This window comes from Ambystoma mexicanum, chromosome 11 (genome assembly GCF_040938575.1).
Source record: "Ambystoma mexicanum isolate Mex_15411 chromosome 11, UKY_AmexF1_1, whole genome shotgun sequence".
NCBI classification, from domain to species: domain Eukaryota; kingdom Metazoa; phylum Chordata; class Amphibia; order Caudata; family Ambystomatidae; genus Ambystoma; species Ambystoma mexicanum.
The window spans coordinates 204,072,933-204,098,989 of record NC_090934.1 but is presented as its reverse complement, the minus strand read 5'-3'; the positions used below and the strand labels follow the sequence as shown (position 1 = coordinate 204,098,989).

Genomic DNA, 26,057 nt, shown 5'->3' with positions numbered 1-26,057 from the left:
GAGGAGGTGCAGCTGGTAGTGTGACTTCTTAGAGATATAATAGATGTGAGGAGAGAAAGAGAGAGTGGAGTCGAAGATGACCCTGAGGATTTTAGCCTCACAGGTGGGAGAAGGAAGAGGGCCAATAGAGGCTGGCCATAGAGTGACAGGAAATGAGGGAGCAGGTGTGCCGATCAGTCTTACTGGCATTGATGCCGAGATTGTTGGCGGCACACCACTCCTGGATAGCATACAGAGATGAGAGAAGGAGAAGAGGTGGTGGAAGGGAGCCTGAAAATGAGCTGAGTGTCTTCTGCATAGCACTAAAAGTTGGGGCAGAGAGCGGCAATCCGGTGGCTAAGAAGTGCCAGGTATTGGTTGAACAGCCAGAGAGAGAGGTTAGACCCATGGGGAACACCACAGGTAGAGATAGAGATAGAGGAGAAGAAGGACCCACATTGGACCTGGGAGGGTCGATCAGAGAGGAAAGAGGTCAGCCAAGCCAGGGCCTGATTGGTGATACCCAGGTTATCACAGAGACAGTGGAGCAGGATGGCATGGTTGACCGTGTCAAAGGCAGAAGAGAGATCAAGTAAGATGAGGACCCAGGGGGTATTGGAGTCAAGGTTGGAGAGCAGGTCTTCACGGATGTTCAGGAGAGCATTTTCTGTGCTTTGGATCAATAAAAGTAACATGCAGAGTATAATGTGTTGCAAAAAATACTTTAAGCAGTTTACAAAAATGGATCGAATGCACATTTTGTGCATCACAATAAGTAATAACGTGCAGATAAATTCTTGCTCCCAAGTGTTGTACTTCAACAGTACATAAAATGAACATACTACCATACACAGTATCTTATCAGTTAATTAATATAAATGACACAGAAAGCAATTTTACAAGAAAGGAATTTCAACAGCTTGCCCCAGCTTTAATTAAGTGCTGCTGTGACAACTGGTATCTTGCTCTGTGCTGGCTGAATCAGCAGACATTGCGTTGTCACAAATCAAAAGTAATAATTGATTGCAGTTCACAAGTGATTCAATGTTCTTGTTGCAGGCCATTAGTGATTTCACAACTAGCTTCTAAAAAGAACATGATGTATAGGCTTCTATAAGGAGCTTGCAGGCTTTCATGCATTATGATATAGTATAACATGAGAAAGGAAATGTGAGTAAGAAACAACAAACAAGTGACATCTCTACTAGCTGATTGATTCTTCTTTCCCATTCCCCACAGGTGGTCAAGTCTACGATCGGGACCATGTAGTCCTTTGGGATGTGGCTGAGGAAAGACCTACGCAGTTGTGGACCATCGAAGTGCTATGAGAATTTGGAGAAGCTAGACATAGCTAAATGGGAAGAGGGTCCTTTCTCTTCTTCGAAGGCGACACCGAAAGAAGATTCCCCCGTCATTAGATGTTTCCTCGATTCACATGAAGACACTCTGGGGATGTCAGACATTGTAAATTGTAAATTAATTCTTTACGAAAGTGCTACAGCCGTTGCCACATGGAACAACACATTCTGCCAGAGTTTTTTGTTGCCGCTCTTGTGGGGACCTCTCCTACATGTGGCTTGAAGACGATACTTGAAGTACTCATGGACACACCAAGCTGCAAAAGGAATACCTCGACTTGTGGAGGTGGCCTACTAACATGCATTTGATGCAGTTTCTGTTGGCCACCACCAGCAAACAGACTGTGGCACCACACTGTACAGCAATACACTGTTATTTTTTATATACCCTGCCACGTTACAAGCCTTATGAAGGTTTACTATGATGTCTCTTTGTACAGATTTTTTCTTTCAACCCGCCAGAGCCTGGTACCTGAGCACATTGGTGTAGGTGTGGGGGAGCAGTTGGCTACACCCCTCCACATTTTACAAATCCGTTCTCCAGTTACTGTGACCTCAGTACCCAGGACGTACAGTGGGACCCCTGACCAACTTAACAACCTCACCTTTTCATGTGTCCAGGACACCTGTCCATTGTATGTAAGTCAGTGTCTAAAACAGAAGAAACTGTAATATAAGATTTATTTTCTAACTATTACTCTCAGTCTCAGTTTTTGATATTTGTATTTGGTGTATTGGAATCGATGTTATACACACACATTTACACACACACACACACACCTGCTCAAGCACACACTCTCACGCTCCAACAGTCCAGTCAAATGAGTCTTCCGCGGTGTGTAAATATCGCATAAATTGAGAAATGACCCTAAATCCTCTTTAAAAAATCCAATTGATAAATGTAGCAAGATAAAACCTTTTCCTATTGGAGTCCCTCCACAAAGCTCCTATTCTCGATTCCCCAGTGTGAGATGCTATTTAGGGTGCCCTCCAATCTCTGTAGACAATGTCTAGGTCTTCTCATCCTGAATACTCTAAAACACAACATTGTCCTAATAATTATGCAACCATATCCACTGAGTGATAGCAAGCACTGTCATAGAGCGAGAGGCATAGAGCCAGTAGTGGAGGTAGAGTTTGCTGCCGGGGGGCGGGTAGCCAACAGGGTGCCAGCGGGAGGCTGGTGGGTGCACTGGACACCAGCAGGGGATGCAACAGGGAAGGCTGCCCCCCCAGCTCCGCCACTGCATATTGCAAGCTCTCTGCACCATCACAACTTCTGTTGACTGTCTTTGGAGCCATTGAGCATGAAAGTGAAGTATCTCAGTGTTGTCCCGCGTCGATGCTTCCATGTCCAGCGGAAGGGGATGAATTAGAAGTGCAATGGAAATTGGTTAAGGTTGAGAAGGATAACACTGTAGACCTTCATTTAGCTTGAACGTGGGCCTGCCACCATTTCCATTTACCCAGAGTCGGCGGAGAGACTGCCATCTTTGTTATTAAAGGTTTGGTAGGCCTAGAGGTGCGGGGCAGGGAATGTTTTATTTCAATTCCATTTAATCAACTTTATTTGGTGGTTAAGCAATCAAAGGGCACAAGCAATATAAAACATGTTTTAATTATATTCAGCACAAGGAACCATAAGAACCCACACCTCTACCTCCTATGCCACAGTAACCCCACTGTTTAGATTCAACAAAACCACAGAACAAGAAACCCTACGTATCCTTAGACCTCTGAAACCATCAAGATCTAAAGGGGATGTATGTCCTGCCTCTCTCATCAAAGACTCTGCTGAAACACCAGCACCGTTCAACACAGCATTAATCAACTTTTCCTTCTAGGCAGGCACATTACCATCCAGCCTAAAAGAAGCCTGGGTTTTCCCCCTTCTAAAAATCAGCACTTGACCCTGCTTTTCCCAACAACTACCGGCCCATCACTACCATCCCCTTCCTACTATAAATATTTGGCAAAGCAGCCTATGTACAAATTCAACATCACCTGGAAGTAAGTCACATCCTAGGAGTCAGACAGTCGTGCTTCCGTCCAGGACACGGAACAGAGTTAGCACTCCGTGACCTCAAAAAACAGATTGATGAGATCAGGGACGTGGGAAAACCTGTCCTGCTTATCTTTCTAGACCTCTCTGTGGCCTTTGACCTAGTTGACGCCATATTCTCTGCCACCATCTCACCACCGCAGCCTCCTTCTCACCAGAAGCAGCAGCATGGTTCACCTTCTTCCTGGAAGGTAGAGCATTGAAAGTCTTCTCCCAAAATGCCTGTGCTGCTCCCTCCCCTATCAAGTGTGGAGTACCTCAAGGGTCATGTGTCTCCCCAATGCTATACAATATATTCACGAAACCACTCTTCGATCTCCCGAACTCCCCCGACATAGCATACACTAACTATGCCACCGACACCCAAATTCTCCTCCCCTCTCTGACGACTACTTTAATGACATGGCGATGTTGAACATAGCCTGTGTACAACCATCCAAGCTTGGATGGCGACCCATGGCCTCTGTCTCAACGATGAGAAAACCGAACTCCTACTAGTCAGACCACCATCCATGCTTAAAAAAAACTCAACCCAAAATACTCAGCATTCAATATCTATGGGTCCATGATCCCAGTCTCCCCAGTGGTCAAAACCTTAGGGGTCTCTCTTGATGCAACCCTCTCCTTGACCCGCCACATAAATGCCATCTCTTCTTCAGCGGCCTATTCAACCAAGCTGCTAAACTCTGAGAGACCATTGCTCTCCACAGACAGCTGTCTAATGATTGGATGCACAGTTGTCGGTGCTAGGCTAGACTGTTGTAGCGTACTATTAGCCAGCACCTCTGCGCACAACATACAAAAACTTCAGACCATCCAAAATAACTCTCTACGAGCTGCCTTGGACATACTCAGATCTGAACACATTTCGGCCTGACGTAGAGCAGTACACTGGCTCCCTATCCGAGAAATAATCACTTTCCAGACACACACAATCACACACAGGTGCATCTCCAAATCTGCCCCTCCTTATCTGGACCAAATAATTGCTAAGACCTACTCTTCCAGGCCTACCAGAACTCCATACAACCACAGACTCGCTCAACCCAAGTTTAAACGTGACAAAACTGAAGAGACAGGTTCTCCAGTAATCGCTGCAAAATAATGGAACTCTCTCCCACATGCACTAAGGGCGAAATAATCCTTCTGGGCATTCTGAAAAGCCCTCAAAACCTGGCTGTTTGCTTAACTATTGTATACTACGTCCTCTATCCTGCCCGGACCCTATGCTCTAATAACTCTGTATGTGTCTGTCTAGGCACCGGCTATGTATCTGTCCTTGCACCTGTAACTGTCTATTCACCTGTTAATTCCTGTACACTGCCTTCGGGCTGCATGTAACTTGATTCCTCTGATAGCGCCTAGATGCCTATGGGTTTGTGTGCGCTTTTCAAATGAAAACCTGAAAAATAAATAAATAAAATACAGTAAGCTAAAATGAAATATGTTACACTTTATCGCCCCCCTGCCCAATAAAATATATTACAAAAACTCTTTTGGGACACGATCAAATCAAACTCCTAGTTACTATAAACCAAAAATGAATCATTTAAAATATGGTTAAAGGGATAATTATTACTGCTCTTATCCCGATTGGACAATGACCTACAAGGATGGGGATAGTCAGTGGAGAGACTTTCTAAAATGTAGGCCCTCCTTAATGAACAGATCCAAAGCCTGAGTAACTACTTTATCTAAGACAGCATAACAGGGCTGGCTTAAATTGGTGAAACCCTCTATTTCTTGGGACGGGTTTTAGTGTCCACTGTCGTATCCCACGATAGTCTCCGCAAAAGAATACAAAATGCCCTATGGTTTCCAGAGTATCCATTCAAACGGACACATCTGTGACTGCGGCTTCCTCGAAATGTTTTATTTATATTTCGGATGAAGCGCTGTCTTTTAGTTCTTGTGAAGCAAAAGTTTGCTCTTGGATTTTGGTTTCAGTATCTAGTGACCAGCTTCAACTTTAAAAGAAAGAGTTTGTCTAACTGATAAAGAGTAGAGGCTTTTCGTCAACCGTGGGATTTTCATATGAATAAAAGAGCAGTGAGGAGCCCACTGCATATGGCTCTTGTCAGGTTCTCATTTTAAGGGATGGCCTCCCTCTGACAGTTGGCCTCGAATACCTTATACAATTTAACGCTCATGGTTTGAGGGCAGGTGAAAGGTGCACATGTTATGCCCCTGAGAAAGTTCCACTTTCTGTGAAGAAATGCTGACAAACCTGAAAAATGTGCTTTCCCTCGAGTCTTAGTGTTTTGCCTGGAGCTTTTAAAGAAAGAAAGTATTTACCTAAAATGTAACCTCAAACCCCCCCCCTCTCAAAGAAATTGACATGGAGGGAAGACAACAGAAAAAAATTCCCCAGAAGCATTGCTCAAGGCTTCTTGAAAGATAAGATGTAAATGAGGGCCATTAGACTCATGCTTGGGTACTTCATCCTAATGAGGTGGTGAGGCTGAAAAGTGAACTTTAAAAAATAATCTTCCTCTATTGGGACTGAGAATTTGTTTAATGACATTTGTCTTCATAAATCAGAAATTGCGAACAGCTGAAAACTTCAGATTTGCACCACACAGTATATTGGGGATGTTTTGCAAGTGGATTTAAATTTGCCAGTATCGGATCAATTCTTTTATAGCCAACTGACTACTTATTATTACAGAATGATGCACTTTCTTCAAAAACCATGTAAAAATTGTCCTAAATGTATAGTAAAAATAAGAAAAGATTTTTTTTACACAGTGGCTCACTTTCATAACAAAAACTTTTGTTTTTGTCTGGGAGCAACTCGTTTTTGTCACACTATTTTCTTGAAAGAAACTATTTGGAAACTATTTTTTTTTTTTTTTTAAGAATTGCTTCTTTATTTTTTTTAAACATTGGTTGGTTTTGTATCCATTTATGTTTGTCTTTTCCGTAAGACAAACATTTTAGACGACATGGCGATGATTTGAACTTTACCAGAGGAACTCATTTTCTTCCAGAATCTGCCCTGTGGATTTTGTTGTGAATTAAATTAGCCAGGCCCTCCTCAACATACCTCGGGGTTTGGGAAATGACTGAAACTCCCAGTGTTTTTTTTTTCCTCTTAAGCATTGGCGGCTTCCAAAGAGTTAAATGATAGGATGAGAATGATGTCAATGCTGACATGCCATTTTCTCTTCACATGCTGGATAAATAATTGTACAGATACCTTATCCATTTCTGAAAATTCCAAACAGGCTGTGGTGCAGTTTACTTCGTCTCCTTGCTCCATAGCTTTTCCTGATCACTATTCTTTTAACCCATCAACCTTCCTCTCCCACCTCTGGATCACTCCAGAAATTGAACATCCAAAGGCTGACATGAACCACCCCCTGTGGTGCTAGCGTGCATTTTTCCCCCTATACTCTTCTCACTCATCACAAAGGCACTGTCTGCGCTCACATCTGCCTTCGATGCTGCATAAACTGCCTACTACACCAATGTTATCTAATACCATGAATCCCATCCCCATAAACTCTACTGCGCTACCACTTGACTTCTCCTTACATCTTCCAATGACATTGCGCTCTACTTCTCACTAAAAATAGTTTGGAGTACCACATTGCTCTGGTGTGGGCCCCTTGTTATGTTACTCTCTACTCCTCCTCCCTTTGTAAACGTACTGCTTCCGTTGACTGTCCTACCATCTTTTTGTCGATGACACCCAAATCTTCTTTTTCTTCCCCTCTGTTACGTCTGAACCCCAAGCTACGTGTTTATTTTCTAGCTTTTGCTGTCTCATGATATGTTCGGATCTATGTGATTATTGCGACGACTGAAAATGCTGACTTTTTTTTTTAAACCCCTTTACACCACATAAATTTGGGGGTGGGGACACCACCTGGAACCCCCCATATAATATTATATTCTATACCCCCACATATAAATATGGTTTAAGGGGGGTAAAAAAAAAGTCAGCATTTTCGGCCGTCGTAATTGTGAAGGCGACATTTTGGTACGATTCCATATGTTCTGCTAAAGCCGAGGTTATCTTTATCCCTGTTTAGCCCCTTCCCACCCCGCCCTATATCACTACCTTCTCCATACCTACTTGCACGCAATCATAGGGGTTTATTTAGCAGGCAATCTAAAACTCCTCAGTTCATTGTTTCTACCACTACTGCTGCCAGTATTAACTTAAAAGACATCAGGAAAGCATGCCCTCTCAGTGCCCATCACTCAACACAGTGCCCAACACTCAACGCAAATGTAAATCTCCACTCTTCTATTTACTATGGTAGCCTCTTCTGAGGACTTGCTTGTACCCTTTTGCCAAATCCTAAATTGCACTACTTGTACATTCTACAACCCTAATTACTCCTCGCTCATCTCTCCTGCCCGCCTTCACGCTGGCTGGCTCTCCATGCCTAACTGATCCCTCGAAAAATTCCTCCTCCTAGTGTCCAAATGTTTCTGTGGGCAATTAGCCCTCTAACTAGCTGATGCTGCCTCTCGTTACTCCCCCACTTGAAGCCTCCAAACTAACGCCCTTCTGAATCTCTCCCCACCCTATCCCCCTGACCACTTCTGCTCCTTCTCTCCTCTTGTCCTTCTTCCCTATCAAACCTTTAAATCCGCACTCCATCTACTACTCATAGAAAATCATCCCCTCACTAACCGGCCACATTGCCCACCCCACCTAATTCTATCTCCAAACCATTGGGTGACCACTTTTCCCTGGCCTTTGCATGTTTCATCTCTAGTAGAGTCTTCAGCCACCTGGCTATTGTTATCTCACTCCCTACTACACGCATGCGGGATGGCTCTGATTCACTGCATAACTATGTGTTTATGCTCGAAACGCCTTCTTCCCAAGAAACACAAACGTAAAGTGTGGTTGGCCAAAATACCAGCAATAGATGATGGAGTCTTAAAAGAACATCTAATGGCCAGATAATTCGTGGATCCCCAGCCTACCACCCAGAGTGGTTCCTTCTTTCTCACCCTGTATCTGATGGTCTATGTTTCTAATTGTATCAATATCACAGTATCCTGTTTCATTATCCCCTTGTTGTACAACGTTCCACTGAGGTTCAGTTACACAGTACATACAGACACACATACACGTGACATTGGGCCACATTCCAGCTGTTCATATATTATCAGCCAGTGCGGCTTTAGAACGTTGATAATCCACTTCAGCTCTGTGGTTGGAGCCGTTGTGCCACCCGTAGAGTGCAACAATGCAGCTCACACAATCCTACCACAACACACTGAATGCCAATAACACGCACTGCCTTTGAAAAGGCAAGAGAACAGATCTCCGAAAACCTGTTGGGCGACTACATAGCAGGCACAGGATCTCCACACGGTCTGCCATCTAAAGAAGGGTATCTACTTACTGTAACTCACCAGGATTCACCCTCAACTGAAATTGCACCAAAGGCAAGGGCATACCTGGGCATCAGCCCCATAGATGGGCAGATGTTTAGAAATCTCTCTTTGTCCTGGTGCAACTCTTGATATCCCTCACGGATGACTAGTAGCAGCAATTACTACTCCTGTGTTGCTTCTGGCACTCCCAGGCTGATAAATGAGCTTTTAAAAGTCCTCCGTTTAGAATATGGTTGCTGCAATTATGGCGCAGTTGGTAGTTGCTTGTGCCTCTTCCAATTGGTATTTATTACCATTCTGAAGCATTCAGTTTTCAGTAACAACCGTGAGGTTATGCCACTTCAGCAAAAGGGCATGCACTATCCCTTATTAAGATGTCAACACGGGCGAAAGGTGTTTGTGTTGAACTGGACCATCCAGCCCTTTAAGATGAGATAGCAATACCCTTGAGATAGATGGGGATGCAGAATTGTATCCAAACATCAATAATCGAAAATACTCAGGTAGTTGGCAAAAGGATAACTGTTTTAATATCAATTATCTAAAACAGGGAGTACAACGGACATCAGCAGATGTCTCTCATCACAATCTCAAAACATTTCATTAAAAAAATCACACTTTTATAGTAAATATTCATCATTGATGACGTTAACCTGCATATCACTAACATCATCCTACGTGGCAAAACTCAGAAACATATGGGTGAATGTGATAGGGTCTAAACGGATCATCTAGGTATACGATCCATACTCGTTTGGGCAGTGAAATAAAGTGATAGGCTTCTTAACATCAGGTGGGGCAACTAAGCCCTTCCCTAAAAATGTGTCACTATGAATGTCACTAAATATACAACGTCTAATTGGCTACACAACTATAGGACCCTTGATCATGCGGTCCTCTACCATTGGTTACTTTCTAACCTCCGTCAGTACCCTCCCAACCTGTGTTAGCAGCACGCAGGCTGAGCGGCCAGGTGCAGATAAGCTAGTCTTAATCATAGCTTCCCACCAATTAACATGACCATCCATCATCACCTCAGTGGTCTGCTGTAAATTAGGGCTTTGAACTCATCCTTAGAAATATTCCTTCCTACTGAAGAATTTAGGGGAGTGAAGGCACACTCTGCCCTCGTGTGTAGGTGTTACCAATTTGCTCGTCCGACTTCTCCTCCCCACGTGACTAAAGACTACAAAATTGAGCTTTCAGTGTATTAAAATGCTATTTTCCAATAGACATCTGACGTCTTCTTGTTTTCTTCCATGCCTTCTGAACAGGAAGCCTTTCTCTTTCACACGATTTGTATCCAATGTCAGCTCACCCCAGTCTGATAAGGCCTTGCTTTCTTGGCTCATCCAACCTCGCCTTTCTGAGTTTTCACCTGTAATTCACTTGTTTTCTAACTGTGCCATACTTGGAAACTGGGGAAAGCAACCTTCCTTCTTTTACTCAGCACTGCTATCGTATGTAGTGGGAACATCCATCCTTTACTGACTCCAATATATATATATGTATATATATATATATATATATATATATATATATATATATATATATATATATATATATATATATATATATATATATATGTATATATATATATATATATATATATATATATATATATATATATACACATATGTTGGTGCATGCTGCACTCTATTTACTTTAATGCTAGCCTCAAGAATACTTCATATGCTTGTGTTTCTTTGCATATTTTCACATGTGAAATTGCTTAGTATCTTCATTATTTTTGTAGCATGAGTCTCTTCATCTTGGTCCCAAGATGTCATTCATCTCAGTACGTTCTTGATGCCTTATAGAATTATCTATAGCCGCTGGTTTCTGCATCTCTTCTCTATATACGTCAGCTTTGCATTTGTATAACGTCATTATTTCTCTTATTTTCTTCAATGTGTCCTGCTTTCTTCCGGACTATCACTCGGACAGCGATCATACTGTCTCATATGCGTGTATGGTTGTCTCAATGGGAACCTTGCTTTCAGGATTCTCCTTGGTATCTGTAGTTCAAAGGGCTTTGTACGTCTATCGCATTCTGGTGTCCAGCAGATAGGCAATATGGGCGAAGTGATTGAGGTGGGGGTACTTAGCTCCTTCTCTACAATGGCACTCCTGCTGTCCTTCATGCCAGCCACGAACACTGTCATACTTTTGTTCCACTGACAACCCGCTCACTCACTGTGTAACCGACTGACACGCAACCATCACAAGTATAAACAAAGAAAAGGCCTGCCAAGAAATGATCTCTTAATAGAGATACATATATAGGGCAATATAAGAGAAACAGAACTTCCGAAAGCTTCTTCATGGGACCTCAAATGTGGCAAGGAAGACACTCATAAGCTCTTTGCGTGCCCTGGGACCTGCCAGTCTGAGGAACCATACGATAAAGAGGAACCCAGAAAATGGGCTGAGTTTTGCACCTCACTGTTCACAAAAATCAAACGTGAATGTGCAACTCCCCAGTCATGGAAAATTGTGATTATTGTGCCCATTTTTAAAAAGGGTAATAGAGCTAACCCAAAAAAGTACTGGCCAATCGCACTCTAGGACGTCCCGGGGGGCAATTTACACAAACCATTTGCAACGTCAACTTCAAGAGTGAATTACATCAAGTCAACATTTCAATCTTAGGCAATCTGGCTTTGTAAAGGGCTTAGGTTCTGGTTTAAATCTACTAACAATAAATCTTATGAAAATGGAGGCGATAAGTACAGAAAGAAAGGTTTTCCTTGCCCTTGTAGATCTATCGCACGCCTTTGATAATATTGACAGTGAAATCCTTTGGTCAAAATTGCTTAAGTGGAATTGCCCTATAAATTAACTTCTGGCTATCAAGTAAATACATACCAATACTGAAATTAAGATCAGGTTGGATCAAGCGGGAATTTTGTCAGAAGAAATAACAACGTTCTGCGGAGTGAAACAGGGGTGTCCGTTGGCTGCAATAATCTTCAATTTGTTTCTCTCAGATTTTGGCAAAACCATTGAAAGTTTACCCTCATTTCCACCGAAGATGCATGGATCTCATATTAGTTGGCTTCTTTATGCCGACGACCTTATTCTGTTGCATGTAACACAAATTGGCCTACAAAGAAAACTTCAAGCCCTTGTAAAATATGTCAACTCTAATGGCCTATGCATCAACACGAATAAGTCAGAGATTCTGATATTACAAGCTCTTTGGAAAAATAAGTTAGGCACAAGAAAGAAATTCCAATCGCACCTGGGAGACATTAAGAATGTATCATAAACTAGATACTTGGGCATGAAGATCAGCTCAAACTTGAACCACTCACCATGGGTTGAAAATGTGAAAGCTAAATGCCAACAATTAGCGACTTAAACTACTGTATTAAATAAAAAATACAGGAAATTCTCTCTGAAACCAGCCATCATTTTTTACCAACAAAAAGCGGTACCGGCCTTAATTTATGGAGCGCTATGTGCCCTAGGCTGCCCGCATGCATTATGGTCCTCGTTGGAGAACATGTTTTGGACTAAAGTCTTATAGCTTCCTAAGGGGACATCTACAGTTTGCATTCGCTATGAATTAAATCTAATCCCACTGAATGCAAGGATTTGTTGGAATATGCTAACCCTTTTTCGTAAGATGACCATGGAAGATACACCTCCCCAATTAGACTTTTTGTATGACCCAAGAAGTGGAAACAAACAGTGTATTCTGACGCTCTGGATTGATCGATGCAAAGAACTATGAAAATACATCGACATCGATATCACTGTGCTTCACACTAATCCGAATCTTGCCCAAAAAAAACTTTGGAGACATGACTGGTCCTTGACTGTAGAACAAAGGGCAAATCATAATATCATGAAGAACGTACCTAGTGAAGCAAAAGTGATGAATGAAACACAGCAATATATGGCAAAATTCCCTGATGATCGTCGTCGAAGATTGCTGTACATGAAATTTTGTCTTAATCTATTCAAGGCGGATGAGAGAATAAGTATGTGGACAAACCACACTGGGAGTACACAAAAATGCAGGCTATGAAATCAACAAGAGGAAACATTAAAACATTTAGCACTGTTTTGTTTGACCTTGCGCTCGGAAAGAACCAAGCATTTGGGGAGGCAATTTGCAGAGAGGAAGACCCTCAGCGCTGAAGACTGGTGGCAAGTGTTATTTGATGAATCTGATAGGAAGCTAACAATTGCGACTCTTGCGCCAGTGCTCCTGAGTCCCAATTGGTGGGGCGGACCCATTGCTATGCAGTACCAATTCAAGAATCACTGTAGCGACTCTAATCTTGGTACTACATAATCTCCTCTTCAGAAGATTCTGCTTATCTTATTGGCTCCTGTCATTTTATCCTCGGACTCTTCACTGTTTACTTTCTGCCCAGGTCCCTTTTACACCATCATCAATTCATGTGAAGAGACTCCTCCTCTCCTCGCGCACTATCTTCATTTTGCCAGGATACACCTCTGCCTTAAAAATGGCCATCTCTTCCTGGCCTCCATTATCTTCTAATAATGCCCTTTCCAGCGGGTGTGGTCGTTGTTGGACCATCACTTGTGCTAAGCTCTGAAACCTGCTCCCCGTCGATATCCAGAGAACGAGCAGTCTGATGACTTTCAGGAAAATGTTAAAAGCGTTCCCCTTCTAGTCTGTACAGTTCTGCAGGGCCCAATGCCTACACGGTTTAGGGGCTTACGTACCTTCTGGGTGTGACACTGTTGCCCATGTTTAGTTTTGGCATTGCCTAAGCCGGATTGCTATCTTTGATCAAGTATGGCGTCACTTATTCATCTGTCTTCTTACCTTGCTGCCCTCTATCGTAACCTTATAGATTGAGCGTGGGATCATTATCACAGTATAATGGCCTGCCCCCAAGTTATGGCCAATTGTTCCAAGCGTAATGAGCCATCCTGAGGTTTAAAAGGATAGTAGCAACTTGCGTTAATAGCAATTAAGTTTTAGGAGTGGTGGTGGGGAAGTAAAGCATCTCACTTTATTAGTAATTAAACTATACAAAACGTGTGAGTAAATTAAATGTGGCTTTATTTCCTAATATGTAAATAATTAGATTGTCTATTAGGTAAGCATTTTAACTGTCAACTTGGCTGGTCTGGAACAGTTTTAGCATGTGTTGGAATCAGGTGCAATGTTAAAGTGAATATTTTTCTTTACAAAACCATGTTGTTGCTATCACTTTACAATGTTAAATTCTGTGTGGGGTATCCTGATGAAAAAAACATTGCTGGCAAAATGCATTGCTGTTTGTGGAAAGTGGAGACATGCTTTCCGTTGTTTCCCAAGCTGCTTCTCAAGTCAGTCTGTCTGGAATGCAGTAGTTATTGGCGGCACTCTGAACATTCTGATTGGCTGAGAAGAGATCAATAATGACTTCAGTGTGCTAACACCACTTCCTGCTCTGCTCTTCCTCTCCCTGTAAATTGCACCAGATCACGTCCCTGTTTCTGCAGAGCCATCGCAACCTGCCAAGGCTTTGCAACACTCATGCCCCCACATATTTGACTGCCTAGGTTATTATACATTGTGCACACTGCCATCACTTCGTACTTAAGCTCCTCCCCATCACTATACCCAGAGTTCGCTACAACTCAAGCCTCAGTAACATCTTTTACGTCACTGTTACATATTGTACCATGTAATTACTTCCTCTGCAGGATGCTTGCCTCCTGTTACAATAGCATCAGCTTCTGATTACAATCTCCCCACCGTCATGTCCTGTCTAGACTCCTTCACTCATTTAAGACTTCAACTAGTGCCAGCCATGGTTACTCTCCTCATTGTAAATCACTGCCTCCTCCTGCTCAGCCGCCTACCCATTACTGTGCACTGGCCTCCCTTCTTGCCACGGCTTCTCCCTCTCCTTGGCCAAAGCCCTCACTTCCTGTTAGAACTCTTGCCCATCTCATGCAAAGCCCCGACTTCCGGTTCGGAATTCTCCAATCATTCAGTAATGCCTTGATGTTCAGGTGCCCTACTTCCTGTTGGCTGGAACTTGGCACACTGGGGGTTATTACTGCGCAGACTCACCAGTGCTCTGGGCAAATATCATTATATCTCCGCCCATAGTGTTCTGACTTTCCCTTAGGCCTTCTCTTGGGAGATCCCATGACACATGTGCTTTGTTTGTTCTCAGGTTGCACCAGACATGAGTCTGCAGGTGATCGGAGCTGCTAATAAAGGGGCCAAAGTGGTGCTGTGGTCCCAGTCCCGAATCCCATGCCAGACCTGGAGAATCGATGCCAATGGGCACATCCACAATCAGTTGTTCGAGCGCATGATCCTCGATGTGAAAGGTAACCACAGCAGCACAGACCTGGCTGGAGTGTCTGCTGCCGGCAGCGGTGTCAATTGAAAGGGCTTTGGGGTTAAAGGCTTTTGGGGAGTAGGATGGAAGAATACCCTTCATTTGGAGAGAGATGGAGGGGAGAGAGTGAGAGTGAGAGAGAGTGAGAGAGAGACTGCTTGTGGGCTGGGAATAGGGATGTAACAGTATAACGGTATACCGTTAAAGATACCGTGAACCACTTAATTGAACAATAATAACCATCACATTGTTTATACCGTTATACCGTTCATACCGTTAAGTGTCTTTTTAATCTGATTTGGAAAGGCTGCAGTAAGCAAGTGCTGCGCAGTCTTGGTCTTGCACTGTTGGATGTGCCGTCTGCCAAGTAGTTTCAGTTGGAGCAGTTTTTAATGCCATGCCATAAACCACACGTGCCCGACACAAAATCAATATGTTAGCAATAGGAAGAATAGATACAGTGCCATGAAGGAAAAGGGTTTACTTTGGGGTGGCAGCTTTGGGGTTTAGATATTTATAATGGATAATGTTCTCTAAACATATGGCAATGGGGGATTTCCCTGGTTCTATCATTGAATGTACACATAATAAGTCACACTGCGAAATTCACTCATCTGTCGGTATTCCCTGCTGCTATACCAAAGGGTAACATGTCCGTGATTACTGAACACCTTTTGGCCCGCAAGTAAACTAAAGGCTGTAGTGTAAAGAGAGAGTGCATTGTGTGTGTGTGTATGCGCACAAGCCTATACTACCATCAGCCTCCATTGATCTGTGGCATGCAGGTTATCAAGATGGCAACATGCTCATCTTCACCAGTAGCCAGTGGGGGAGCAAAAAGCCTAAATGACCACTTAAGAAAAGCTATTCAGTTTGCTTTGCAAGTTATAGCAGCCCCCCCGCCCCTACACACGTGCGTTTGTGTTTGGTGGAAGCAAGGCATTTCAGTGGAAAGTATGTTGAAAAGCCCAATTCTGGCCCTGGTTGCCTGGTTTTGTTTGTGATGATAAATCTGTCAATTTATGACCTTTTAGAAAATATTTGTTAAGATTAGTTAACTCCACCTGCTATACCGTGATAACCATGATATACCGTGATTTGGCAAGAAGGTTATCGTACCGTCATAAAACTAATACTGTGACACCCCTAGCTGGGAACATTAAAATGTGTACAATTATGGCATTTTACCTCTGCCTTTGAAAACATCCTGGCATTGTGAAAAAAGCTCACAATGTCAATGAAGCGCGTTGCAGTCACAGAAATGGAAATGATGAAGCGTAGACCGAAAGGTAGCATGGTTTAAACCCTTACCCAGGCAGAGTCCGTCCCTGAAGACGGCGGGATATCCCTCCTTTCGTGAACCATCGGATTGCACCACCGCCGCTGTGCTCAAGATTGCCTCCACCGTGCCCGGTTGAAGTTGGTACTTAAGTGCCCCTTGGTCCATCCACTCTACCAATTGTGACTTTTTTCAGTATATATACTTTACACACCACTAATTCCCTCTTGAAACTCACCACACTCTATCTGTAACCCAGCACCGCAATGAGGCGTGGCCTAACGTCCAGCACCAACAGGGACCTAGCCTTTTCTGGAAATGCCTTGGTGAACACCTCAAAGAACCAGTATCAATCATCATGCCAAACCTCCTCCATTCAATGTCCATGGTGCACCACGGTCCATCACAGCCACTGTAAATTTCCAGCAGCCCCCGCGCCCCGAGTCATCCAACTCTACACCACCATTCCAACACAGCTCACGCTTTCTCCACACCATTATGGCACATCCTGTAAACATGACCACCACTGCCTCCACTTCCCTTGCCCTGTCGGCTCCATCCAGCAGAGAGCAGAATATCCTCAAACACTCAGCATCTAATGTTGCTAACAATGAAGCTTTCTTCTAGTTGTCCCCTTAGCGATGACTCCCTCTATTGTATGTATGTATATAACTGAAGACAATCTTACCACACTTCCCATGTGTGGGTGTCTCCCCTGGTAGCAGGTGAAGTTCCTGCAAAGGTTACACATGTTGCATGTTCCTGGACTGTGGGGGCAGATGCTGTTAACTGACTGGGTGTGCCATTGTGGCCTGGTATGGAGGCTATACACTGCCCAGAGGCATGGGAAATGGGGTGCTTCCTAAAGAGTCTTCCTAGTACAGAGATGTGTAAATTATCACACACCAAGCGTGCAGGTCCATATGAAAGGGACCTAACACACACAATATGGAAGGCTGCAATAACACAGTTGCATAATTTCACTACGTATCACCCTTTTTTGAGGGAACTACAACCACTGACCTTAGTGGGGGGTCTAACACACCTGACAAGAAAGGTAAGCCAAACCCCTCTTAAAGGTAAGTAACGTGGGCAGAGCGACAAGGCTCAACTCACAGGTAGGGGTAACAGGTTGCCACAAAGGTACAATTAGTCCGTCTTTAATCAGTAAATCAGCCGATATCTGGAGGTGAAGTGGAGGATTTACCTCCAGCAACAAGCCGTAGATGAATCATTCACTCTTCCTCTACAAATTGGCGGATTTACTGCACTGTAATTCCGCTGATGGTAAACAGTGGTAAGTTCAGTACTGCCCAAAAAAGTGGGGGTAACACAATTACCACCACTTTTGTTCTGCACTGCCAAACTTGTAATGAAGCCCATTATCTCCAGAAAACAAACCAATGGAGTGACAGCCTTGATAGCCTTTTTATCCTCACATCCACAATATAAGGATGTTCGAATATGTATAATTAGGTAATCGTTACAAACACTTTAATGTTAGGGTGAGTGTTGTGGAAAATGCAATGAACACCTAGCACAATGTGCATTATGTACCTATGGATATAAGCATACAACTCTGTTTACCACATGCATGTTTGCCATATATAAATCAGAAACTAATTGATATGGTTATTTTAGGTTTTGATCATGCCCTCTGCTCAGTAAGACAAGCATAACATTCTCATTATGACTATATAGTGGAAGTGATCTTTAGCAATAAAACATTGTCCACTTTTACCAAGAGGCAGTTTACAACGCTTATACAGTTGAATAATGCCCCCCTTTAATAGCTTCTTTCTTTTGCCAAGAAAATGTATCCTTTTCTCTCCCAAAAGTCCTTCCTTCTTGGAATAGGCCATACTCAGATTTTCTTCTCTGAGCACTTAGCCAATATTCAATTTAACAGGCTTACCACTGATTGGTTGGTAGAGTTGCTGAATCTGTTCATTTGTTACAGTCTGCACAAACACCAACAATTAACATAAAATAGAAAATAACAAACACAATTGCAAAACATGCATGCCTGGTGTTCTGGGCCCTTGCAAGGTTTGCCAGAACCCCAGGGCCACCCACAGAGCACACCTACGCCCCCATCACTCCCTCCTATGGACGGTGTGCACTCGGCGTCATGGCGATATTGCTGCAGGATGTACGCGGTCGAGGGACTCCTCTGTTTCCCTGCGGCTCCTATTCACAGCAACTTCCTTCAAGATATCCATGCTTTTCTTCTGGTCCTGCTGCACTCAGTAACAGATGAGGTGGCTCTTGCGAGCATGCACCCGACAATGCGACTCGCACCAACAGAGAGAGAAAAAGAGAGAGCGGCATAGAGTGAAACAGAGTGAGGCCGAGTGAGTGAAAGGAGAGAGTGAGAGAGTGAGAGAGAAAGACAGACTGCATATTTTTTCTTATTAGTTTTTATTAAACTTATTGTTCTTTCATTAACTGTTATTCATTTATTTGCATTGTTGTTATTTTGTATTACTTTTATGAAAATATATATTTCACTTAATGTTGGATTTGTCAATTGTGCAAAATTGGTCGTAATAAAAATATATGCATGATTAGGTAATAGCATTGTTACAGGAAATGGCCTTAAGGAAAGCAATGCAATGCTGAAAGAAGATAATATAATGTCATATGATATAACATAATATATAATATTTATAATTTAGTATATATGGGATAATGTACCCCTACTGTACGTTAAAAGGATATTGCAAGTCATCGAGTAGATCTGTAAAAGAGTGCGAGTTCCATTACAAGGATTCAGAACTGCAAGGTGACTTTCAATATCCTTTTACGTATGGAAGGGGGTATTATATTCCTTCTAATACATGACCTCTTGCTTAATCTAATATAAGAGATCTTCAAGCTGTTGGTATACATAATCAGTATAGAATCGGTTTATGATATATGATATGATATGGCATTTATAATGGGCATATACACAAGTGTTTTAAGGCGCGACGAGGCAAGGGTGGGGGATAAGAGGGAAGACAGAGACAACGATCTTACTAGGCCAAGTGAGATTGAGATCGCGCAGGTGCAGGGTAGGGGGGGAAGGAAAGTGCAGGGTGAAAGGGGAGGGGGCCGTGCAATACATAGGATCAACAGTAAATAATAAATCAAATAAATATAAATAATAGGTAAAAGTGTGGCCAGCTTGTGGCAAGTGCAGGGGTAAGTGCAGACATCAAATGCCAGGAGCTGGGAAGACTGTAGGGATACAGAAACATCCCCCCCAAGTGCTGGGGTTGCCCAGGAGCAGCTGGCAGGGGCGGGGCCCTGGGCCCGGGATCAGAGGGCAGCCAAGTGACCAGTGCAGTTCCAGTCAGGAGTTCAGCAGGGGAGTGGAGGAGAGAAAGCAGAAGCAAAGAGGAAGGTCTTGAGGTGTTCCGGAACCGGAGATGGTTCTCCTCAAGTTTCAGGAAGGCAGGGAGGCTGTTACAGAGGGAGGCTCCAGATGAAGAAAGAGATCTACCACCAACTTCTTGCTTGGAGAAGCGACTGACCATGAGGCAGTCAGAGGCGAAAGAGCGAAGAGCTCGAGATGGAAGATATTTTGGAAGAGAGAGTTGGAGGTTTTGAGGCCCCCAGGTCCCAGACGGCCTTGTGGGCAATGCTGAGGGTTTTGAACTTAATTGTCGCAGCCACTGGGAGCAGGCGCAGAGATTTCATTCCTGGAGATATACGATCCCTGGGCTTGAGGCCAAGGACAAGTCTCACAGTCCTGTTCTGGATGAGTTGCAGATGGCGGAGAGTCGAATCAGGCAGATTTAGAAAGAGGCTGTTGCAGTAGTCCAGCCTAGAAAGAACAAGAGCTCTGGAGACAGTGCGCTTCTGGGGGAAGGAGAGGAAAGGAAGAATACCTCTGAGGAGGTGCAGCTGGTAGTGTGACTTCTTAGAGATATAATAGATGTGAGGAGAGAAAGAGAGAGTGGAGTCGAAGATGACCCTGAGGATTTTAGCCTCACAGGTGGGAGAAGGAAGAGGGCCAATAGAGGCCGGCCATAGAGTGACAGGAAATGAGGGAGCAGGTGTGCCGATCAGTCTTACTGGCATTGATGCCGAGATTGTTGGCGGCACACCACTCCTGGATAGCATACAGAGATGAGAGAAGGAGAAGAGGTGGTGGAAGGGAGCCTGAAAATGAGCTGAGTGTCTTCTGCATAGCACTAAAAGTTGGGGCAGAGAGCGGCAATCCGGTGGCTAAGAAGTGCCAGGTATTGGTTGAACAGCCAGGGAGAGAGGTTAGACCCATGGGGAACACCACAGGTAGAGATAGAGATAGAGATAGAGATAGAGGAGAGGAAGGACCCACATTGGACCTGGGAGGGTCGATCAGAGAGGAAAGAGGTCAGCCAAGCCAGGGCCTGATTGGTGATACCCAGGTTATCACAGAGACAGTGGAGCAGGATGGCATGTTTGACCGTGTCAAATGCAGAAGAGAGATCAAGTAAGATGAGGACCCAGGGGGTATTGGAGTCAAGGTTGGGGAGCAGGTCTTCACGGATGTTCAGGAGAGCATTTTCTGTGCTTTGGATCAATAAAAGTAACATGCAGCGTATAATGTGTTGCAAAAAATACTTTAAGCAGTTTACAAAAATGGATCGAATGCACGTGCAGATAAATTCTTGCTCCCAAGTGTTGTACTTCAACAGTACACAAAACGAACATACTACCATACACAGTATTTTATCAGTTAATTAATATAAATGACACAGAAAGCAAGTTTACAAGAAAGGAATTTGAACAGCTTGTCCCAGCTTTAATTAAGTGCTGCTGTGACAACTGGTATCTTGCTCTGTGCTGGCTGAATCAGCAGACATTGCGTTGTCACAAATCAAAAGTAATAATTGATTGCAGTTCACAAGTGATTCAATGTTCTTGTTGCAGGCCATTAGTGATTTCACAACCAGCTTCTAAAAAGAACATGATGTATAGGCTTCTATAAGGAGCTTGCAGGCTTCCATGCATTATGATATAGTATAGCATGAGAAAGGAAATGTGAGTAAGAAACAACAAACAAGTGACATCTCTACTAGCTGATTGATTCTTCTTTCCCATTCCCCACAGGTGGTCAAGTCTACGATCGGGACCATGTAGTGCTTTGGGATGTGGCTGAGGAAAGACCTACGCAGTTGTGGACCATCGAAGTGCTATGAGAATTTGGAGAAGCTAGACATAGCTAAATGGGAAGGGGGTCCTTTCTCTTCTTCGAAGGCGACACCGAAAGAAGATTCCCCCGTCATTAGATGTTTCCTCGATTCACATGAAGACACTCTGGGGATGTCAGACATTGTAAATTGTAAATTAATTATTTACGAAAGTGCTACAGCCGTTGCCACATGGAACAACACATTCTGCCAGAGTTTTTTGTTGCTGCTCTTGTGGGGACCTCTCCTACATGTGGCTTGAAGACGATACTTGAAGTACTCATGGACACACCAAGCTGCAGAAAGGAATACCTCGACTTGTGGAGGTGGCCTACTAACATGCATTTGATGCAGTTTCTGTTGGCCACCACCAGCAAACAGACTGTGGCACCACACTGTACAGCAATACACTGTTAATTTTTATATACCCTGCCACGTTACAAGCCTTATGAAGGTTTACTATGAGGTCTCTTTGTACAGATTTTTTCTTTCAACCCGCCAGAGCCTGGTACCTGAGCACATTGGTGTAGGTGTGGGGGAGCAGTTGGCTACTCCCCTCCACATTTTACAAATCCGTTCTCCAGTTACTGTGACCTCAGTACCCAGGACGTACAGTGGGACCCCTGACCAATTTAACAACCTCACCTTTTCATGTGTCCAGGACACTTGTCCATTGTATGTAAGTCAGTGTCTAAAACAGAAGAAACTGTAATATAAGATTTATTTTTTAACTATTACTCTCAGTCTTAGTTTTTGATATTTGTATTTGGTGTATTGGAATAGATGTTATACACACACATTTACACACACACACACCTGCTCAAGCACGCACTCTCACGCTCCAACAGTCCAGTCAAATGAGTCTTCCGCTGTGTGTAAATATCGCATAAATTGAGAAATTACCCTAAATCCTCTTTAAAAAATCCAATTGATAAATGTAGCAAGATAAAACCTTTTCCTATTGGAGTCCCTCCACAAAGCTCCTATTCTCGATTCCCCAGTGTGAGATGCTATTTAGGGTGCCCTCCAATCTCTGTAGACAATGTCTAGGTCTTCTCATCCTGAATACTCTAAAACACAACATTGTCCTAATAATTATGCAACCATATCCACTGAGTGATAGCAAGCACTGTCATAGAGCGAGAGGCATAGAGCCAGTAGTGGAGGTAGAGTTTGCTGCCGGGGGGGGGGGGTGGCCAACAGGGTGCCAGCGGGAGGCTGGTGAGTGCACTGGACACCAGCAGGGGATGCAACAGAGAAGGCTGCCCCCCCAGCTCCGCCACTGCATAGAGCAAGCTCTCTGCACCATCACAACTTCTGGAGCCATTGAACATGAAGGTGAAGTATCTCAGTGTTGTCCTGCGTCGATGCTTCCATGTCCAGCGGATGGGATGAATTAGAAGTGCAATGGAAATTGGGTAAGGTTGAGAAGGATAACACTATAGACCTTCATTTAGCTTGAACGTGGGCCTGCCACCACTTCCATTTACCCAGAGTCGGCGGAGAGACTGCCATCTTTGTTATTAAAGGTTTGGTAGGCCTAGAGGTGCGGGGCAGGGAATGTTTTATTTCAATTCCATTTAATCAACTTTATTTGGTGGTTAAGCAATCAAAGGGCACAAGCAATATAAAACATGTTTTAATTATATTCAGCACAAGGAACCATAAGAACCCACACCTCTACCTCCTATGCCACAGTAACCCCACTGTTTAGATTCAACAAAACCACAGAACAAGAAACCCTACGTATCCTTAGACCTCTGAAACCATCAAGATCTAAAGGGGATGTATGTCCTGCCTCTCTCATCAAAGACTCTGCTGAAACACCAGCACCGTTCAACACAGCATTAATCAACTTTTCCTTCTAGGCAGGCACATTACCATCCAGCCTTAAAGAAGCCCGGGTTTTCCCCCTTCTAAAAATCAGCACTTGACCCTGCTTTTCCCAACAACTACCGGCCCATCACTACCATCCCCTTCCTACTATAAATATTTGGCAAAGCAGCCTATGTACAAATTCAACATCACCTGGAAGTAAGTCACATCCTAGGAGTCAGACTATCGTGCTTCCGTCCAGGACACGGAACAGAGTTAGCACTCTGTGACCTCAAAAAACAGATTGATGAGATCAGGGACGAGGGAAAACCTGTCCTGCTTATCTTTCTAGACCTCTCTGTGGCCTTTGACCTAGTTGACGCCATATTCTCTGCCACCATCTCACCACTGCAGCCTCCTTCTCACCAGAAGCAGCAGCATGGTTCACCTTCTTCCTGGAAGGTAGAGCATTGAAAGTCTTCTCCCAAAATGCCTGTGCTGCTCCCTCCCCTATCAAGTGTGGAGTACCTCAAGGGTCATGTGTCTCCCCAACGCTATACAATATATTCACGAAACCACTCTTCGATCTCCCGAACTCCCCCGACATAGCATACACTAACTATGCCGACGACACCCAAATTCTCCTCCCCTCTCTGGCGACTACTTTAATGACGTGGCGATGTTGAACATAGCCTGTGTACAACCATCCAAGCTTGGATGGCGACCCATGGCCTCTGTCTCAACGATGAGAAAACCGAACTCCTACTAGTCAGACCACCATCCATGCTTAAAAAAAACTCAACCCAAAATACTCAGCATTCAATATCGATGGGTCCATGATCCCAGTCTCCCCAGTGGTCAAAACCTTAGGGGTCTCTCTTGATGCAACCCTCTCCTTGACCCGCCACATAAATGCCATCTCCTCTTCAGCGGCCTATTCAACCAAGCTGCTAGACTCTGAGAGACCATTGCTCTCCACAGACAGCTGTCTAATGATTGGATGCACAGTTGTCAGTGCTAGGCTAGACTATTGTAGCGTACTATTAGCCAGCACCTCTGCGCACAACATACAAAAACTTCAGACCATCCAAAATAACTCTCTACGAGCTGCCTTGGACATACTCAGATCTGAACACATTTCGGCCTGACGTAGAGCTCTGGCTCCCTATCCGAGAAATAATCACTTTCCAGACACACACAATCACACACAGGTGCATCTCCAAATCTGCCCCTCCTTATCTGGACCAAATAATTGCTAAGACCTACTCTTCCAGGCCTACCAGAACTCCATACAACCACAGACTCGCTCAACCCAAGTTTAAACGCGACAAAACTGAAGAGACAGGTTCTCCAGTAATCGCTGCAAAATAATGGAACTCTCTCCCACATGCACTAAGGGCGAAATAATCCTTCTGGGCATTCTGAAAAGCCCTCAAAACCTGGCTGTTTGCTTAACTATTGTATACTACGTCCTCTATCCTGCCCGGACCCTATGCTCCAATAACTCTGTATGTGTCTGTCTATGCACCGGCTATGTATCTGTCCTTGCACCTGTATCTGTCTATTCACCTGTTAATTCCTGTACACTGCCTTCGGGCTGCATGTAACTTGATTCCTCTGATAGCGCCTAGATGCCTATGGGTTTGTGTGCGCTTTTCAAATGAAAAACTGATAAATAAATAAATAAAATACAGTAAGCTAAAATGAAATATGTTACACTTTATCGCCCCCCTGCCCAATAAAATATATTACAAAAACTCTTTTGGGACACGATCAAATCAAACTCCTAGTTACTATAATCCAAAAATGAATCATTTAAAATACTGCTCTTATCCCGATTGGACAATGACCTACAAGGATGGGGATAGTCAGTGGAGAGACTTTCTAAAATGTAGGCCCTCCTTAATGAACAGATCCAAAGCCTGAGTAACTACTTTATCTAAGACAGCATAACAGGGCTGGCTTAAATTGGTGAAACCCTCTATTTCTTGGGACGGGTTTTAGTGTCCACTGTCGTATCCCACGAGAGTCTCCGCAAAAGAATACAAAATGCCCTATGGTTTCCAGAGTATCCATTCAAACGGACACATCTGTGACTGCGGCTTCCTCGAAATGTTTTATTTATATTTCGGATGAAGCGCTGTCTTTTAGTTCTTGTGAAGCAAAAGTTTGCTCTTGGATTTTGGTTTCAGTATCTAGTGACCAGCTTCAACTTTAAAAGAAAGAGTTTGTCTAACTGATAAAGAGTAGAGGCTTTTCGTCAACCGTGGGATTTTCATATGAATAAAAGAGCAGTGAGGAGCCCACTGCATATGGCTCTTGTCAGGTTCTCATTTTAAGGGATGGCCTCCCTCTGACAGTTGGCCTCGAATACCTTATACAATTTAACGCTCATGGTTTGAGGGCAGGTGATAGGTGCACATGTTATGCCCCTGAGAAAGTTCCACTTTCTGTGAAGAAATGCTGACAAACCTGAAAAATGTGCTTTCCCTAGAGTCTTAGTGTTTTGCCTGGAGCTTTTAAAGAAAGAAAGTATTTCCCTAAAATGTAACCTCAAACCACCCCCCCCCTCTCAAAGAAATTGACATGGAGGGAAGACAACAGAAAACAATTCCCCAGAAGCATTGCTCAAGGCTTCTTGAAAGATAAGATTTAAATGAGGGCCATTAGACTCATGCTTGGGTACTTCATCCTAATGAGGTGGTGAGGCTG

At 43.7% G+C, this 26,057-nt stretch overlaps 2 protein-coding genes across 3 annotated transcripts in view; both read left to right on the top strand.

The window, feature by feature from the left end:
* Positions 1 to 26,057, top strand: part of CRYBG2 (crystallin beta-gamma domain containing 2) — a 723,752-nt gene that overhangs the window by 676,480 nt on the left and 21,215 nt on the right. Inside the window, exon 22 of one of the 2 annotated variants that reach the window (XM_069622849.1) lies at positions 1,219 to 2,028. The exons of the other annotated variant lie outside the window; for it this stretch is intronic. Within the exon in view, the coding sequence (XP_069478950.1) occupies positions 1,219 to 1,307 (89 nt within the window). The 3' untranslated portion in view covers positions 1,308 to 2,028. Of the gene's footprint in view, positions 1 to 1,218; positions 2,029 to 26,057 lie in introns of those variants that run through there. 2 annotated transcript variants of the gene reach the window in all.
* Positions 1,746 to 22,267, top strand: LOC138503257 (beta/gamma crystallin domain-containing protein 2-like). The gene is made up of 3 exons (XM_069622853.1): positions 1,746 to 1,976; positions 14,919 to 15,078; positions 21,451 to 22,267. The coding sequence occupies exons 1-3, from the start codon at positions 1,746 to 1,748 to the stop codon at positions 21,537 to 21,539; spliced, it is 480 nt and encodes a 159-aa protein (XP_069478954.1). The 3' UTR covers positions 21,540 to 22,267.

Coding starts and splice junctions, on each gene's coding strand:
- LOC138503257 (XM_069622853.1), top strand. CDS start 1,746: ATGAAGGTTTACTATGATGTCTCTTTGTACAGATTTTTTCTTTCAACC. Junction 1,977..14,918: donor AGGACACCTGTCCATTGTAT/GTAAGTCAGTGT, acceptor GTTTGTTCTCAG/GTTGCACCAGACATGAGTCT. Junction 15,079..21,450: donor CATGATCCTCGATGTGAAAG/GTAACCACAGCA, acceptor CATTCCCCACAG/GTGGTCAAGTCTACGATCGG.